The 18735-nt window shown below is 46.1% G+C and overlaps 1 protein-coding gene across 2 annotated transcripts; it reads right to left on the bottom strand.

The window, feature by feature from the left end:
• Positions 1-1756: 1756 nt before the first annotated feature.
• Positions 1757-18726, bottom strand: Dpf2 (double PHD fingers 2). Of its 2 annotated transcripts, XM_048457904.3 has the most exons (12): positions 18593-18639; positions 13246-13406; positions 12414-12521; positions 10909-11072; positions 9996-10088; positions 9794-9872; positions 9263-9304; positions 8163-8300; positions 7901-8029; positions 7640-7752; positions 6736-6817; positions 1757-2984 (listed from the first exon to the last, which is right to left on the bottom strand). In XM_048457904.3, exons 1-12 carry the CDS (start codon positions 18622-18624, stop codon positions 2908-2910), a joined length of 1218 nt encoding a protein of 405 aa, XP_048313861.1. In that variant the 5' UTR covers positions 18625-18639; the 3' UTR covers positions 1757-2907. The 2 variants fall into 2 exon arrangements, with proteins under 2 accessions (XP_048313861.1, XP_048313862.1); XM_048457905.3 differs by lacking the exon at positions 9263-9304 and having other exon boundaries at positions 18593-18726.
• Between the last annotated feature and the right edge of the window lie 9 nt (positions 18727-18735).

Genomic DNA, 18735 nt, shown 5'->3' with positions numbered 1-18735 from the left:
TGAGGTAGGTTTTTTGCAGTATGGTATACTCCAACCCAGTTGGATGTTAGGCTTTCCGCAGATTCTATCTCCACCTCCCATGTCCCTCTAGTACTGAGATAACAGACACAACACAGCACTCAGCATCTTATCTGGGATACCGGGACAGAATTCACATGGTCAGGATTACATGGCAAGTACTTTTATTGGCTGAGCCAGCTCCCAGTTACAGAATCTAAAACCCAGGCTGGTGACGTAGCTCGGCAGTTTAAGTGTGTACTGCTCTTACAGGAGGCCCGAGTTTAGTTAGGAGCTGAAGGGATGGCTCAGCTGTTAAGAGCATTGACTGCTTTTCCAAAGGATTTGGATTTGATTCCCAGAACCTATATGGTGACTTAAAGTCATGTTTAATTCTTAATTTGAGGCTATCTCATGTACTTGATACACAGACATACATGTAGGCAAAAACACTCAAAATAAAACCAACCAACCAAAAACAAACCCACAAAGACCACAGTTCAGTTCCCAGCAATCACGTCAGTGGCTCAAAACTGCTTGTAATTCCACTCCAGGGGATCTGATACCCTTGTCATGATCTCTGCACTGATGAGCACATACCTGTACATTTTTCTTAAAATACAGTCACCCTATGTAGCCTGGCTGTCCGGAAATTCTCTCTGTAGCAGAGTCTAGCCTTGAGCTCAAGATCCACCGGCCTCTACCTCTCTGGAGCGCTGGGACTAAGAGTCTGTGCTAACACTGTCAACTCACGTTAAGTTTTAAAAAGTCAATATATACTCGTGAGCTTATACAAGATCCATTATGTAATATCTAAGTACTAGTTGGACTGGAGCAACTTCCTGTCGGCATATAAACACCCCGGGAATGCTGGGAAGCTACACTGTGGACAGTTCTGGCCCTGGATTCTTGCTTTGGCTCAGCAGTACTGCAGGCAATGAAAAGATCCATCAGATGAGAAGACTGAGGTTACTGTCCTCCTGACTGCCCTCATCTTCTGTCCAAAAGCTTTCCTGCCCATGATGACATTACTAGTTACATGTACATAGCTGTGGATGGGTGGGCATTATGCACGGTGTATGCTGGTGACCAACTCAGTCAAAAGAATCACATCCCCTGGAACCTGAGTTAGTTACGTGGTGGTTTTAAGCTGTAAGGAACTGAACTTGGTCCCCTGCAAAAGCAGTGAGTACTCCTCTTCCCTGCTGAGCTACCACCTCTCCGGGTCCGGTGACTTTTATTTGTTTGTTTGAATAGAGGGTTTCTCTATGTAATAGCCCTGGCTATCCTGGAACTTGCTTTGTAGACCAGGCTGGCCTTGAACTCACAGAGATCCACCTGCCTCTGCCTCTTGAGTGCTAGGATTAGAAGTGTGCACTACCACTGTCCAGATAATTTCTTTGAATTTATACCACGAACGAGCTTCTGGGCCCACTTTAAACATCTACATCACAATGTCATAGGCTCACCACATCTCTGTCTACGTATCTTCTTTCTAACCAGCCAAAGTACAGAAATAAATAAGGGTGCTAAAGTTGATCTTAACTAAATTTTTGTATTAACAGTTTTTTTTAAATAACAATAAATTGTTGTAAACTTAAATTTATATCAAAACTAAAAAAAATTTTATGGCGGAGCTCAGCAAAAATTTCCATTTTGAGAGAAAAAGTTGTTTCAATTTTTCAAAAACCCATGTATAAAAGAAAGTAAATTTGAAATGAAATGGCTTTTCAACAACCAGTCAGGAGACAACCATCCGTCAGAGTGCTCTGTGTAAAAATGTTTATTTTTACTAATGATTTTAATACAGGAACTAAAGATGGGAGGAGGGGGCCTCAACTTTGCAGAAAACAACAGTTAGGGCCTGCCCACAAGCCAAGGAGGAAGGCCATTCCAGAGTGTCCTGGCATGGACTGTCCCCTCCTCCTTAATGTCAGTGCCACTAAGCAGGAAACAGAAAAATCAGGGTGTGAAGACTTTACCAGCTGCTAGCTAGCGTGCAAGGAAAGGGGACCTCCCTGTGACCCAAGAGCCAGGATACACAGGCAGGAGGCAGAGGCTCCTGATTCAGTTAAGGGCAGGACGCTGAATGTACAGGTCCAGGAAGAATGAAAAGGGGATTTTGGAGGTAGGCTTTTTTATCGAGTTAAAAAACAGGCACATTATCCAACTTCTCCTTGTGGCCCCCAAGCTGCTGGCACAGTCACTGACATTGTCCCTCTCCCCACAAAACCAAAGGGAATAAGGAAGGAGGCAGAAGACACGAAGTTCTGAGGATGGGAAATGTGGAGTGAGTCCGCCAAGCGCAGGAAGAACAGGTGAAGCTGCTTGTCTCTGGGACTGGGAAGGACAGGACAGAGTCAGACGGTGCCTGAGAGCATCCCAGTTCAAGCACAGGACCCATGAAGCAAAACAGAGGACACAGGACTGCTTTGGCAGAGTCAAAGTGAAGCAGAACAAGGGGTATGAAAAGTAGCAAGTGCCACTTCAGCCTGATCACTCCAGCTGCTCCCTGCAAAAGCCAGGCCTAGCTTACCCCTGGGGCTTTTGGAAACCCGAGGTGGAGGGGCTAGGCTAGGCCCGAGACAAGTGAGCTGCTCTCATATTCCTCCTCAGAGGACCCCATCTGAACCCTGTGATTACCAGGGACTTGGGCCCAAGGCAAGCAGAGTGAATGCACTTCTTGGAGAGCAGAGAGAAGTTGGGCCCACAGGTCAGCCCTGGGGCAGCGTGCTGCTCCTTACTCCCTGAGGGCGTGGGACCAGAGGCAGTCAAGAGTTGCCACCTCCCTGCAATGTTGCCAAAGGCAGGTTGGCAGGACTACCAGAATAAAAGAAGAAGAGGAGGGGGTATGAAAACCAAGGTGGAGGAGAGCAACAGCCTTAGATGTGTGAGGAGCTGGGTGGCACATCAGGAGGAGTTCTGGTTCTGGTAGATGGATGCTTTCTCCTTCAGCAGATCCAGACACAGGTGGCAGCTCCAGCTTCCTATAGAGAAGTAGAGGGGTCAGGGTGGATCCTACCAGATCCCCATCTGCTGTCTTCCCACTCTTCACACCTCTCCCCAGGCAGGACAGGGTAAATTCTGCAGCAGCAGCTTCATAGCTATCCTGAGCTGAAGAATTTCTTGGTCTTCAAAGCTATGAAAACTGGAACTGGAGAAACGGCTCAGAAGTTAAGAGGATCTGGGTTCAGCTCCCAGCACTCACATGGAGGCTCAAAACCATCCACAATTCCAGTTACAGAGGATCTGACGCTCACTCCTGACCTCCGAGGGCACCAGGCACTCATGTAGTGCAGTGACACATATGCAGACAAAATACCGATACATACACTAATAAATGCATCTTAAAAACAAAATATAAACACACATGGATATAAAGGTAAAACTACTAAGTAGGAGGTCAGCGCCCAAACAGATGCTCAGAATATCCTGTAGTCACGAGTGTTTTGTTTCTTTGTATCTCACTACATTTATTTATTGATGGGGTGGGATGTGCCAGAGTATGCATATGAAAATCAGTTCTATCCTTCCACCATGTTTTTGGGGTTGAACTTTGGTTGTCCAGGCTTGGTTACAAATGCCTTTACCTGTTGAGCCATCTTGCCAGCCAAGACACAAGTTTTGTTTTGGTTTTTCAAAACAGGGTTTCTTTGTGTAACAGTCTTAGCTGTCCTGGAACTAATTCGCTTTGTAGACCAGGCTGGTCTTGAACTCACAGAGATCCACCTGTCTCTGCCTCCCAGTGATGGGATTAAAGGCATGTGCCACCACTGACCAGGACAAAACTAGTTCTTAATGTTTAAAATTTATAAGCATAAATTATGTATATTGTTTGGACAGTACTCCAGGGGAAATATCTTTTATTAGTTCCCCAAAGACACATGATTTCACTAAAACTAACCCAGCTGCTCGAGAGGCTGACACAGAAGGACTGCCGAGTTCAAGGGCTACCTGGGCTACAGAGCTAGCTCAAGACTAGCTCAGGCAACTTAGTGAGACTCTATCTCAAAAAATACAAGTGTGGGAACAGTGAGATGGTTTAGAGCCTGAGGACTTGAGTTTGATCCCCAGAACCCAGGGTGAAAGCAGACCTGACTTCTAAATGTTAATGCTGTCCTCTGACCTCTACACAAGCACTATGGCTCAATTGCAATAGCACTCTCAATTTTCTTTTTAAGAGTTGCAGAGAGAAGGATATAGCTCAGTGGGAGAGCATTTGGCCAAAATAACAAGGCCATGAGTTCTATCTCTACTACAAAAAAACAAAAACAACAACAAAAAGAAAAAGCAAAGGAATAAGCAAAACAAAATAAAATAACCCAAAGACTGCCGGGCAGTGGTGGCACATGCCTTTAATCTCAGCACTTGGGAGGCAGAGGCAGGTGGATTTCTTTGAGTTCAAGGCCAGTCTGAGCTACAAGAGTTAGTTTCAGGACAGGCTCCAAAGCTACAGAAAAACCCTGTCTTGAACCCCACCCCCCCAAAAAAAAGAAAAAAAAATTTTTGAAGGTGAAAAAGGGCCTTTCTAATCCTAAAACCAATAATGCTGGGGTTGGCAAGTGTTCCAACAAAGAGTCAAACAGAATGTTATATATTTAAGCTTTATGAGCCATGTAGTCTCCTATCTTATCTTCATGTTCCTTTAAAATGTACAAAAGTCACTGTTGGCTTGCAGGCTATGTACACTGACATAGCTCGATGTGTCCCATAAGCATACCATGCCAACCATGACCTGCAGCAGAAGGCCACCTGAGGCTCCAGTGAAGAAAGTGCTTGGCCTGCAGCTCTCCACTACCCCAGTGTCTCACAAAATGTCAATGGGAAAGCCCTTGAACCGTCAGCGCAAGTTTTGTCTATAAGGAGCTATTTGATGGTTAAACAAAACACAAGGCACTACTTTTCCAAAGCTGATTTGGAGATGTGGCACTCAGCAGTGCCGTGCACCCCTACAGTGTTCCAGCGCTCACCAGCTCTGCTAGTGGCCCCATTCTCTGCAGTCTGACCTACATGACAAGTCAGCTTCTGCAAACAGTAAACTACTTCTCCCACTTGAAGGCTGGCTCCTATCTGTGCACAGCAGAGCTATTGGGTACTTGGATCCTCCTAGACAAGCTCTGAGTTCCCTTGCAACGGTTTACAACCTTCCTCATGCTGAGACCTTATAATACAGTTCCTTATGGTATAGTGAACCCCCAACCATAAAATTATCCCACTACTTCATAACTATAATTTTGATACTATTATGAATTGTAACATAAATATCTGTGATGCAGGATATTCAATATGCAACCCTCATTGGGGTCAAGACTCACAGGCTGAGAACCATTCACTGCCTTAGAAGCAGGAGCTAGCACAGAAACACAGTTTGAGAGGACTTGTGGAAAAGAACCATTCCTTGATGCCATCACTGGTGCTGGCGTACTGCTTCCATGCCACGGCACAAACTCTGTACACTGTAAACATGTATTGCTCCAATCATTAATAAAAAGCTGATTGGTCAATAGCTGGGCAGACAGAGATTGGGAGAGACAGCCTGATACAGAGAGAATGCTGGGAGGAAGAAGAGCCAAGTCTGGAGTTGCGAGCAGATACAGAGGGAGCAGGAGATGAACATGTCATGCTAATAGAAAGGTGCTGCCACATGGCAGAGAGTAAATTAGGAATATGGATTAGTTTAAAATGTAGTAGTTAGCTAGTAATAAGCCTGAGCTATCAAACAAGCATTTATAATTAACTTTAAGGGCTGGAGAGATGGCTCAGTGGTTAAGAGCACTGCCCGCTCATCTAAAGGTCCTGAGTTCAATTCCCAGCAACCACATGGTGGCTCACAACCATCTGTAATGAGATCTGGTGCCCTCTTGTGGCCTGCAAGCATGAATATAGGCAGAATACTGTATACATAATAAATAAATAATCTTTAAAAAAAATTAACCTTAAATCTGTTGTATTTGGGAGCAGGTGGTTGGGACAGGAAAACTCTGCCAACACTTCCATGAATTTGGAGCATTACTAAGTAACCACTAAAAATGCAGAAAGATACCCCAGGCTCCAAGGTCAATTCCCTTCAAATAGGGAAGAGAGGAAAGAAACAATCCATTGGAGAGGGAGAGCAACAACAGAGGTGTCAGGTCAGATAAGCCGTCAACTGAATTTCTGGACTACCCGAAGAAAGAAGACAATTTTCTCGTGGTAACTGTTCTCTGCTCAGCATAGTTCTTTTTCATGTTGGGAATTTTCTGTATCTCTAAGTATCACTAATGACAAATGCAAACATTAAATTCTTCAAACTAAAATGCTGGTCTGGGCAGCGGTGATGTACACCTTTAATCCCAGCACTTGGGAGGCAGAGGCAGGCGGATCTCTGTGAATTCGAGACCAGCCTGGTCTATAAAGAAAGTTTCAGGACAGCCAGGGCTACATAGAGAAATCCTGTCTCAAAAACAAAAACAAAAAACAAAATAAACAAAAACAACAAAATGTACTGAACTAAACCTTGCTTTCAGTGTTGTCAGAGACTCTCAGTATTTACAATTCAGGTGATTGTCTGAGTTACTATTTTTTTTTTAATCCACAACATATCACTTTATTATGAAATCTATGCTGTTGGGTATATAAACGCTGAAACCCACACAATTACAGATCTATAACAAGTCACAAATTTCACTATCAATGTTTTCTTTGGGTGTTACGGATCCTTCTGGAATAAAATATTTTGAGTAGATCTGGGCCACTTACCTTCAGGAGGCTCAGACATGGATGGGGTAAGACAGTACATGTGGTAGCCACGGTCACAGTCATCACAGAAAAGCAGCTGGTCCTACAGAAGGCAAGGAGAAAGAATAGGGATCCAACGGTTTATGTACCTAATTTATGACATTGCTGCTGCTTCCTAGAGGGACTGGTAACTACTAAGAACAGATAGATAAAGGATCTGTCCATCTCAACCGATCACGAAGTCTACTTCCCTACTTCTTTACAAAGCTGTCTGAAAATATATGACAGAACATATCACTGACAACATTCCCAAGGTCCAATCACGGGGGGCGGGGGCTCAGTGGCAAAGTACATGCTTTAGCGTGCACCAGGTCCTGGGGTCTATGTCCAGGATCCCTCACTGTCCACAGAAGGACCCAAGACCCCACAGATCAAACGATACCCACCTCTCTGATCCACCTTCCCCCCAAACAGAAGATCTAGTGTGTACCAATGGCCTCATTACTGTCAGCTTGTCCACCTTGAGGTTTCTGCACTAGCTATTGGAAATACACTCACTCCATACCTTCTTGGACTGCTCTTTGCATTATCAAAACTCCAACACCAATCTCATTTCCTTCTCTATCAGTATCCAGTTAACTCTTTGGCTCATCACTAGTTTCATTTTCTCCAAGGCATATCATATCCTACACAACTGTTACCCCAAGTACACAGATTCTACAAAAGCACAGTCTTCTCTGTCTTATTTAGTGACCTGTGAGCCAAGAACACTGTTAGTGCTTAGGAAACAGATTTTTTTAAAACAAGTGTAAAGTTCCCAGGGGTAGTTAAGGGAGAACATCTGGGAGGCCCTTGCTTGCTCTGACAGAAAGCTTGCTTTGGAGAAGGCTGAGGAGAGCTGGGTGGCTGAGAGGGCGGCACGCACGTCATTCTCCGAAGTGCCACAGAGGTTGCAGCACTTGCACTCGATGCACTGCCAGCGGTAGGTCTTCACAGCTGCCATCATCACAGGGGTGAACTGCAGGCAGGACGGGTGCCCTGTGGGGGAGGGGAGTCAAATAGGTGGCTGGAAGACGGGGTGGGGAAGGGCTAAGGGAGGCTGCCTGCCTGATGGCACCGAAGTAAGCAGGCCAAGAGCTTCTTGGGCACTGAGTATATATAGCCTGCTCTTTGAGAATGGAGGTACCTGAGCGGCCACAGTCAGAACAGGACACTAGCTCCTCAGGCTGTCCTGTCTTCTTGTTGATTTTTGAGTCCCCCAGGCAGAAGTCACAGTAGTTGTTGGGCAGGGCTAAACCATCAGGTCCTTTTTTGGCTACAGGGCGAAAAGAAAGGAATTTTGATGATGCTCAAGGGAACCTTGGGTTACCCATCCCACATTCCCTACAAGGGGGTCTCTATAACTAGGCTGGCACCTCTCCTGTTTGCCCACCCTGACCTCAGCTTACATTTTTGCTCTTCAGACCTCTGGGAAACAGGAGTGGGTGGCTGAGAGTCTTCTTTGTCCTCTCCTTCCTCCTCAGCCAGGTGGGAATGGGCATAGTGGTAACTGAGGCCAGGTCGGTTCTTGTAGCGTTTTCCACAAACTGGGTGAAGAAGATTGCAGAGCAATGTAAGGACATGAAGGTGCTACTTACTGATTCTGACAAGCTGTAAGCAACACCTGAAGCCTATGGAAAACACCTGTGCCCAGCATCTCTAATCTGGTAAAAACCTTATGATGACTGCTTCCCCTTAGCCAAGAGCACCAGGCACTGGACCTGTCCAGTTTCTAGGATTCTCCTCCCTCCCTACAACACAATCCCACAGCTACAAATATTTTTCATGTTGGCTTTTGGAAAGACTCAGTCCATGTTGCAACACTTGTCCTGGGAAGAGCAACTGTCTGGGAGCTCCATGGTCTTCCTTATAGGAAAGCGGGAAAGTAACAAGGAAACGTCAGACTTCTTCTGCTATGCACACGTGGCCCACTCATGCCATCCCATGTATACCATGCAGCCAAACCCAAATGAACAGGCAAAGGGCTGAGGGTGGGTCTCTGGGGGAACACCTACCAACTGAGCAGTCAGGATAACTATCCCCAAAGAACTTGAAATACACCCCCATACTAGTGTTTTACCCAGCCCCTGCTAACCAGCAAGGAAATATTCATGGTATCTTATCTTGAATGATGACACCAAGAGGGGCAAGGGGGCCAGCAGGAAGGAATGAGGATGGGAGGAGGTGAGGATATGATGGTGGGAACATTAGCTGACCACCTGGTGTCTGTTTTGGGGAGCATCAGATGAATCTATCATAATGGGTTTCTGTTAAGACTTTGGAGCTACCCCCCCATACTAGGCCAAATGGCTATAGAAGTAAGTCTATGGGAGACAGGCAATTATAAAGACAGCTGCTAGGGCTTGGAGAGTGGAGCACAATTGGGGTTCTGTCATACCGTTGCAGAGATTCCAAAGCTAGCATCACAGGAAATGAGAAAGGCAGGAGGAACAAGGGAAGAGGGGAAAGGGACAGGAAAACCACAAGTCTGAAAAGTTGAGAGAGCTACCTCTCTGGGGCGCTTTCGAGGTATGCTTTTGTTTGAAACTATCTGAAAGACAGAAAGAAAAGTCATGAGAAGAAGGCCTTGGTACATTTGAGACAGGGCAGCAGCAGCAGCAGCAGCAGGAAAACAGAGCAAGTGAGAGAGAACCCCAGCAGCAGCGCTACAGGCTGGAGGCCACGGAAGTAGGGTGAGCCAAAGCAAAGGGAAAGAGGACAGATACTGACCCTCAGGGCTGGCCCCCTGTGCCCTGCCTTGATGGGTCAGCAGAGCTGGATGCTGCCCACTGTGAGGCCAACCCTGTTTGCTGTTGAGTTCCCTCATCCTCCCACCCCAGGAGCCACAGAAATCTCTCCCAGAGCATGCAGGTCCCACCCACTGTGAAGCAAAGGCCAGGGCTTCTCAGAGGTTGGCAGGCAGAACAAGAACCCAGGCTTCTTTTTATCATCCAATGCAAGAACATGACCCTCTTACTCTCACATCCAGAGCGGGGGCTGGGTCCAAGGAAGAACTACCCACCCCTTAGGAGGCACTCACTGTCACAGGCATAGGGCTTATCCCGGTCCTCTAGGATGGAAGCATCCAGTTTCTTCCGGGCACTGCTCACACCCTTACTCTGACAACAGCAAAAAGACAATGCTGTTATTAAGATGTCTAGGCCAGACTAGCAAGGCAACCACAAGAAATAAAGCCTGGATCTCCAGGGCTACAACTTTCAGGCAGCACACTGGCTCCTCACCTTGGATTTCCCTTTCCCCCGACGCTTTGGAGTATCTTCTTCATAGTCTTCATCATCAAGGTCATCTAGGAAGTCATCAGGTTCAAGGATCCGCTGAGTGGACCAGAAGATTTGAATGAGCAGAAGTCAAACACATCCAAAAGCTCCCTCATGATGTAGAATGAGTCACCTGAATTACTCTGACACTTCTCTGGGGCTTAACCTCACCCATAATCATTCTTCGCTCTGCAATTCCACTCCTGATGCCTTTAGTGCTTTCTTTCCTCTGAGCCTCCTCAAGTTGCTTTCCCCCATCTATCTGTTTCCACAGAGCTCTCTCTGGTACCCCAGGCAGCCATGCCCTCTCCTGCTTGCTCTGCTTTCAATACTCATGTACTAGTTTAAGTGAGCTTTGCTGCTTACTTGTGTGACCTTGAGGGAAGTTTTAACTGCTTTGCTTCAGCCTCCCTGTCCATGAACTAGGAACCATAGGACCTACCTCACACGGCTGTACAGAGGGAAGAATATGGAAAACACTTAGCACAGTACCTGGCTTCTCTGTAGCTCGTCTCATCTTTAAACTTAGCATTAACTTCCCAGCTGATAGTTGGGAACCAGGTGTGTATCACCTATGTAACACCAGACACCTCAAGTCTCTTGCAAAATCCTCGTGTGAAAGAGAATGAGTGAGCAAGCCTCTACTGAGAGGGGAAAGAATGTGAAAGAGCAGGCAGCAGGACCGGGGGCCAGCACAGCCACAGGGCCACAGGGCAGCCTCAGTTTCAGTTTCTGTCTTTTGTGCTATGGTTTACACAGCACCAAGCAAGTGTTCTACCATGGATCTCTGTCAATTCTGCTAACTGGGTGCACCCTCTCCACCCATAAAGAGGAGGCTGGTCCTTATTAAAGTCCTCTAGCCATAGGGATAATAGACCTTCCGTGCTCGACTGTTGGTGACAGGAAACTCTCCCAGGCTGTCATCATCAACGCGGGGATCTGGAGCGCCTCGCTTCTCCAGGGGGTCAGTACGCAACAGAGCCTCTAAACTGCTGCCATCCTGAGAGATAAGTCCCTCTTTTTTCAGGCTCTGGTCCGTGTCTGAAACAAATCAGGATGAAGCAAGCTCAGAAAGGCTAATGCAGAGCCTACACCATGTGGGGTCAAGTCAAAGTCAGCCACTAACTTCTGTTTTACAGGAACTAAGATATCTTGGTTCAGTCAGGACCGGATTACAGCTACTTACCTATTTCTCCTAACACAGCGAGTTCTTTGAAGGATGAAATCATACCTCATTTACTTTAGTATGGGCAAGAGCTAACACAAAGCCTGGGACTAGCGAGTGATCAGTAAGCCTCTTCCCATGCAATAGACCATGGTCCTGCTTAGGAAGTGTGCCCCTTACTTGGTTTATTTACTCACTCTTGTTTATTTTATTTATTTAGCTTTGTGTGCATGTGTGTGGTATATGTCTGCATGGTATAGGAACGTGTGGGTACACATGTTGGAAAAGGATGTTGGGTATCCTGCTCAATCACACTCTGCCTTATTCCCTTGGAGTTTCTTTTTTTTTTTGTTTTGTTTTTCTTTTCTTTTTTTAAAAATATTTATTTATTTATTATGTATACAGTATCTGTCTGCGTGTATGCCTGCATGCCTGAAGAGGGCACCAGGCCTCACTACAGATGACTGTGAGCCACCATGTGGTTGCTGGGAATTGAACTCAGGCCTTTGGAAGAGCAGGCAATGCTCTTAACTGCTGAGTCAGCTCTCCAGCCCCTCCCTTGGAGTTTCTCACTGAACCTTGAATTAGGCTGGCTGCTAGTAAGCCCCAGCTCTGTACTCTATAGTTTTGGGATTACGGAAACAGATTGGCCACACTAGTTTTTATTTTTTATATAGTATTTATTTGTTTATTATGTATACAATATTCTGTCTGTGTATGCCTGCAGGCCAAAAGAGGGCATCATTACAGATGGTTGTGAGCCACCATGTGGTTGCTGGAAATTGAACTCAGGACCTCTGGAAGAGCAGGCAATGCTCTTAACCTCTGAGCCATCTCTTCAGCCCCACACCAGCTTTTTATATGAACGACAGATTAGAATTTAGGGCTTTGTATTTATACAAGAAGCACTGGGCCATCTTTCCAGCTTATATTATTTTGGGATAATTTCATGTTTGTTTTGCTTTGTTTTTCCAAGACAGGGTTTCTCTGTATAACCCTGGCTGTTCTGGAACTTACTCTGTAGACCAGGATGGCCTCAAACTCCTATGTAGCAGAAAATGACCTTGAATTTCTGATCCTCCTGCCTCAACATCATCAAAGCTGTGATTATGTAGGAATACACAGCCATGTTCAGTTATGTTGGAGATCAAACTCAGGGCCTTGTGCATGCTGAGCAAGCACTCCAGCAATGGAGCTATAACATCTCCAGCCCTTACCTGGTTTAATAGATGGAAAGGAAAGCCTGGGATCCTCAGGTGGGTGGGCTCGACGCTTTTTCCTCCAGCGCCGGGCAGGGTAGGAGTACAACTGTCCAGAGGCCAATCCTGTGGAAGGAAAAAAGAGCAACAAACCCTAATCCAGCCGGAGAAAATGACAGCAAATGCTTCGTGAATGAGAACTCTGTTGTGCTCTAGAGCAAAGGAGTAATGCTGAACACGTGAGCCTGGGTTGGGTGGGATATTTAACAGAAAAGAAAAACAGATGTGAACTGAAGTGCCATAGCTAGTACTTAGTCCTCTGGAAGACCATACTTGCTTCAGTGTTGTGTAATATTCCTTTACACTGTGTGAAGATTTGTCACTGTGATTGGTTTAATAAAAAGCTAAACAGACAATATCTAGGTAGGAGGTAGGCGGGACTTCTGGACACAGAGAGGATTCTGAGAAGGCAGAGTCACCAGCCAGGAGGAGAGGAAGCAGGATGGGCAGTATAGAGTAAAGGTTACCGGGCCATGTAAAAGAACACAGATTAAAAGATAGGGGCTAATTTAAATTTTAAGAACTAGTTAGAAACAAGCGTAAACTAAGGCCGAGTTTTTATAACTAAAATGTCTTCATGTTAGTTATGTGAGCTGGTGTCCCAAAGAAAAATCTACCTACACTTGAGAGACCAGAAAACAAAGGTGCTGCTTCCTCCTCCCCACTTATCCTGAGACCATATTCGTCTACTGGTGTGAGCAGCAGAGGACTTCACACTACCCTATCTCCTAGGTGAAAAAAGACACTTCCTCATGCTCCTGAGTTACTTTCCTGACGCCTGCAACCTTACCTGGTCCACGGTGTCGCTTTTCCATCCAGATATAACAATTGCTCTGGGCTACTCCGGTCTGGGAGTCCAAGAAAGGCAGGCGCACACTGCGCTCAGCACAGAGGCGGGCATTGTAATTGTGGCACTGTTCCATGGCATCTTTGTAGTACTGCTCCCCAAGGCTGCAGGAAGGTAAGACACAGAGGTGTGGGTCTCAGGTCATCCCTCCTTCCTGTCAACTGCTTCTCTAGAAGGCTCAGGAGTCTGGGAGACTCTCTTTTCTGTTATTCATCTCCTTTTCTGCCTCAAGAGACACAAAGAGCCCTTCACTAAGCCACCACGCAAGGAAAGACAAGTTACCATGAGCTGGATCACAGACCCCCACATAATAAATAACAAACAAACACTGTGAGCAACATGATTTTATCACCTAGAATCAGATTTAAGCCTTTGAAAATATTTGTTTTGCTTTGAGACAAGGTCTCTCATTCTACAGCCCAGGTACTAAACTCATGACAATCCCTCTGCCTCAGTCTCCCAAGTCAGACTTAAATCTTAAACCACACAGAGTGAAAAAGGATAGAGGAAAAAACTCTCTGGTAAAGTGCTTGTCAGCCCTCACAAGGCTCTGGATTCAATCCCCAGTATTGGGGGAGGGAGGAATAGGGAAGAAGTGAATTTTCATTCTGTGGTTTTCATGTGTAACTCATGCTAGTTAATATGTTACTTCTCTTAACATCAGTATCCTGAGCTGTAGACTCTAACAAATGGAGAAGATCCAAAAGACTTACCACAGATTTCTAGTAAACTAGATCCATCTCACAAAATGTTATTTAGTTCTAAAGAATGAAGCTCTTACTAGACATGGTGGTACATACCTCTAATAGACTTAGGCAAAAATATTATCTGACTTCAAGGCCAGTTGAAAATTTTGCCTCAAAACTCAACTAGTCATGTATGGTGCACACACCTGTAATTCCAGCACATGGGAGGTGTAAGTAGAAGTCATCCTCAGTTAGATAGCAAGTTCAAGGACAGCCTGAACTACATGAAACAAAGCAAAACCAAACAAAAATACAATCCCAGTGTTCAGGAGGTAGAAGCAGGAGGATATCTGAGTTTGAGGCCAGTCCATTCTACAGAGTAAGTTCTAGGCCAGCCAGAGTCACACAGTGCAACAATTTCTTTAAAACAAAAAACAAAAAAAAAAAAAAAGGAGAAAGAAAAAAGAAAAAAAGAGATGGCTCCATAGTTAAGAACACCGTTCTTGCAGAGGACCTGGGTTTGGTTCCCAGCATTCATACAGAGTGGTTTACAACCATCCATTAACTCCAGTTACAGATTCCACCTATAGGGGATCTAATTTCTTTTCCTGAGCTCTGAGGGCACTAGGCACACACACCATACACATGCAGACAGGCAAAACACTCACACAATAGAATGAATTTTAAAAATGTAAATGTTTATATGTACAAACAATTCAAAGGTAACCGGGGGAAAGAAGAGCACAGTGCTAAAGGTGTCACAGGATGACCATCCATGGGTCCACAAGGAGAACAAGAATTTGCAGCGCTCCAGGAAGAGAAACCCCAAGTCCCTCAAAGCTTTTACAAAGCTCCAGCTCTGACAGAAGTCTGTTTACACTGAAAGGCCCATCTCAGGCCCTTCCTAACTGCCATGCAGCCGACACCCAGAATTTTCTGGCCCTGGAAGATCAAATCTGAAAGCTGAAGGGGATTCCCTAAGTACTTTAAGAAAATAGCAAACTGCAAGCATCTTCAATGACCAACATTGCTTTGGTAAAGGAGAGTAAATTAACTCTAAGGATTTGTATTTATCACCTGACCTTTCCATTGTTATTTTGGGGTTCAAACTTAGGACCTCCCAAACACTAGACGTATTCTACCACTGAGTTATATCCCAGCCAAATGTTTATTTTTTTTAAAGTAGAGATCTGTATAGTTTATACTGAACTCAAACCTAGTGTGCAATCCACAATGACCTTGAATTTCTGATCTTCCAGCCTTGATCTGCCCAGTGCTAAGGTTAGAGGTATACACCACCACATCCAGTTTTATGTGGTGTTAGGGACTCAAACCAGGCTCACTTGTATACTAAGCAAGTACTCTACCAACTCACTCAACTGAGTTATATCCCTAGCCTTCAATCAGCCTTAAAAAAAGGACATACTGGGGCCAGGCGGTGGTGGCGCATGCCTTTAATTCCAGCACTCAGGAGGCAGAGACAGGCAGACCTCTGTGAGTGAAGGCCAGCCTGGTCTACAAGAGCTACTAGTTCCAGGACAGTTAGGGCTGTTACACAGAGAAACCCTGTCTTGAAAAACGGAAACAAACAAACAAACAAACAAAAAACCACCCAAAAATCAAACAAACAAAAAGATAAAGACATACTGAGGGCAGAGGAGACATCTTTCCCATAGCATCCCCATTATCCATGAAGATGTCTAGTTCACATCAGGATGGATTTGAGAGTAAAAAGACTGGCTTGGCTACAGTTACCAATAGACACAGACATGCAATTAATCTGGTTGGAACTCCATTCTTCTCCTACAGACTGAGGCAGTTAGACGAGCTGAGCTCTGACCTACCAGGATTCTGATGGAGACGGTAAGGGTAAGGAGACATGAAATGCAGGAGGGAGTAGGTCTTTGTGGCTGATCCCTACAACCAAAGCCATGTCAGCAAGTCCCAATGTAGGTCTGATGGGGACTCTCACTGAACAGCCACAGAGACTCCTGCACAGCTCAGCTTGTTCCCAGCATATGAAAAGGACACACACCACAAACAGCAACACTACAAGTACAGCCTGACTCAATTCAATGAGCAGTAATGACTGTAATTAAGGTACGAATGTGTTGGAGAGCACAGCGCACAGAGAGCAGGCTCCTATTTGCTCGCCTTTAGGAGGCAGCCACGTCCTTCCACACAGAAAAATTGGATAAACAAGGCTGAGTGCAGCAGCGCCTTTGTTTCTGCTGATGGGAATTGATACTGACATTGGAAGTCAAACGGAAGCAAAGACCAGTCCTATGGGCTGGAGACTGTAAAGCCAGAGCAGGGAAGTGAAGAAGGCTTGGAAGAATGACTGAGCTGTCCAGTCCAGAAGGTGGAACAAGTGGTCTATAAGTCAGATGGCCAGAAATGAAACGTGTGTGTGTGTGTGTGTGAAGAGAGCAAAAGAGGAAAATATACTTTACACATTCAAGTCTCTTGTGGCAAAAAAATTTCTAGCTTCTGTTATTCTATGGACCTAAGGACTTAATTCTATTTACCTAACTCATTAAGCTTTAAAACTACTTAGCAGTCATGGTTATTTTCGACTAGTATTTATCCTAATAAGACCATTATAAAGACTATTTCAATGACATCATATTTGAGAAAACCAGATCATTAAAATGGAAAAGTCTCACAGGACAAAATGAAAGAAAAGATGAGCTAGTGGTCTTGCCTTCAATGTGTGATGTAAGCTGCCAGAAGACTTAAGCACACTATAATCAAAAAAGGTACCAAAAATGGGCCGGGTAGTGGTGGCACACGCCTTTAATCCCAGCACTCAGGAGGCAGGGGCAGGTGGATCTCTGTGAGTTCGAGGCCAGCCTAGTCTACAGAGTGAGCTCTAGGTCAGCCAGAGCTGCTACAGAGAAACCCGGACTCAAAAAATAAAAAAAGAGGGGCACACACCAGAAAAGCATCTTTCCAGGGTGAGAATGATGTGAGAATAAAATTCCCCCCTGTAAGGGGAAGTTCTGCACTTTAACTGGGAGAAGTTCCTCATTGACACTCAGGAACCAGTGGCTGGCTAAAGAGGAATGGGCAGCCAGCACTTAAAACACCACACCAATGGACTGGCAGCTCTATTTTCTGGAAGACCATCTTTGAATGAGAAGAGCTCCATCAACATGTAATTCTCAAAACCTAGGCAAGCACATTCCTCTACAACAGCCAGAGTCCCAGGGAAAAAAGCTGTGATTCATTTTTCACGGAGAAGGTGTTAAGCCCCACCCTCCCACTGGAATAGGGGGAGTCAACAAAGAAAAAGGCAGGGTCACAGAGAGCTAACATCTGAGTCCAGAAGGAGAACTATCAAAATGTTACAGCGACAGTCTCATTTCTAACTCGAGGGGAATGTCAGTCTGAAGAGAGCTGGGGAAACTCGAGTGGGCAGAGTAGAAAGAAAGATAATAGTGCTGGGAGGAGGGTGGTTGACAGAGGCATCAGGATAAAGCCAAAAGCAAGTTAAAAAAAAAAAAGCCACCAGAGAAGGCACTTAGCTTAAGGGAAGTGGGAAAGCATTTTCGAAGAAAGAAGCTTCCAAGCAGCGGGGGAGAAGCAGCTTAACCTTAGGGGGGGGGGCCTCTGGGGATAACGGGAACTCAGCCCACGACAAAGACAGATAAGAAGCTGTGAAAGTCCCCCAGAATAGTTCCCAAACCTTTACTTTGTCATCCTGAACCCAAAAGCTTTGACTGGACAGCCAAACACTTCAGTTTTTCTACCCTTATATCACGCCCAACATGGCCATTAAAGGAAGAGAAGGTCATTCTTAAGTCTAACAGGCATTAACCATCCCATTCCAAAACGCGCTCGGATTCTTCTTCAAGGAGGAAGGAGGATGAGGCGCATCAAAACCCCAAACATCTTTAACTCATGGGAAGCGGCTAACAGGCCAGTTCCCATTCCCAGTGTTTTCCAACAACCGTTAACTTCAGCTCTGCTCGACAGGTACCCGCACAATGGCATCTAGGGTACAGAGAACGCCCACCTCGGGGCTCCTGCGGACTCGGAGGCCATCGGGTTCCGGTCTAGGTCCCCACTCCCCGAAGTTCTTTCCCTTCTGTACCTACTCTTGAACCAGTTCTTTCCGAGAACACTTTTAGCCTCCGGTAAGCCGGATTTCCTGGTTAATGTCACCGGTCTGCTAGTCTTCGGGTCCCAGCAGGAGCCGGGAGCCCCAGGGAGGGCGGTGGGCGGGGAAGGGACCGCGACCTCCAGGGGCCGCCCGGCCTCCGCTGGCTCCGCGAAACTGACGGCGGCTGCGGAGAGCCGGGAACCAGGAGCCTCTCGCTCGCAGCTCGAAGCTCTGCTCGGGGCTCGGCCCGCGAGGAGGACGCCCGTCGGGGGCTCCCGTGTGCCCCCCTCCCGGCCTCCATAAGTTTCCCAAAGAAGCCCAGGGTTTTCTCTGGAGTCTTCTGTTGCCCTCCCGACCGGGAGTCGCACAGCAAGGACTTCCCGGGCATTTGCTCCTCTCTGTCTTGTCTCTTCCCGCACCTCCCTCTCTACTCCCGGGCCCCTTTACAAGACCTCTGGTCCGGGAGAGAGGAAAAGAAAAAAAAAAAAAGACCACTCACAGCTTCACTACATTTTCCACCACAGCCGCCATCTTCCCGGCTCCTCTCTCAGGCCGGAGGCCCCGAAACCCGCAACGCGCAGGCGCTAAGCCTACTTCGGGGCACTCAGTCCTCGACCCTCTGCGCAGGCGCAATCCGAGGGT

The sequence above is a fragment of the Myodes glareolus genome, chromosome 7 (genome assembly GCF_982192425.1).
Source record: "Myodes glareolus chromosome 7, mMyoGla1.1, whole genome shotgun sequence".
In the NCBI taxonomy this organism is placed as follows: Eukaryota; Metazoa; Chordata; class Mammalia; order Rodentia; family Cricetidae; genus Myodes; species Myodes glareolus.
The sequence above is the reverse complement of the archived record's forward strand: the minus strand, read 5'-3'. Positions and strand labels throughout refer to the sequence as shown.

What these genes read in the sequence shown, in the direction of transcription:
- Dpf2 (XM_048457904.3), bottom strand. Translation starts at nt 18,624, where the DNA reads ATGGCGGCTGTGGTGGAAAATGTAGTGAAGCT. An exon ending in CCAACAGTCGAGCACGGAAG is followed by an intron (nt 10,089 to 10,908) that starts GTCTATTATCCC and finishes TGGTCCACTCAG; the next exon opens with CGGATCCTTGAACCTGATGA. An exon ending in GAGGTCTGAAGAGCAAAAAT is followed by an intron (nt 8,030 to 8,162) that starts GTAAGCTGAGGT and finishes TTCGCCCTGTAG; the next exon opens with CCAAAAAAGGACCTGATGGT.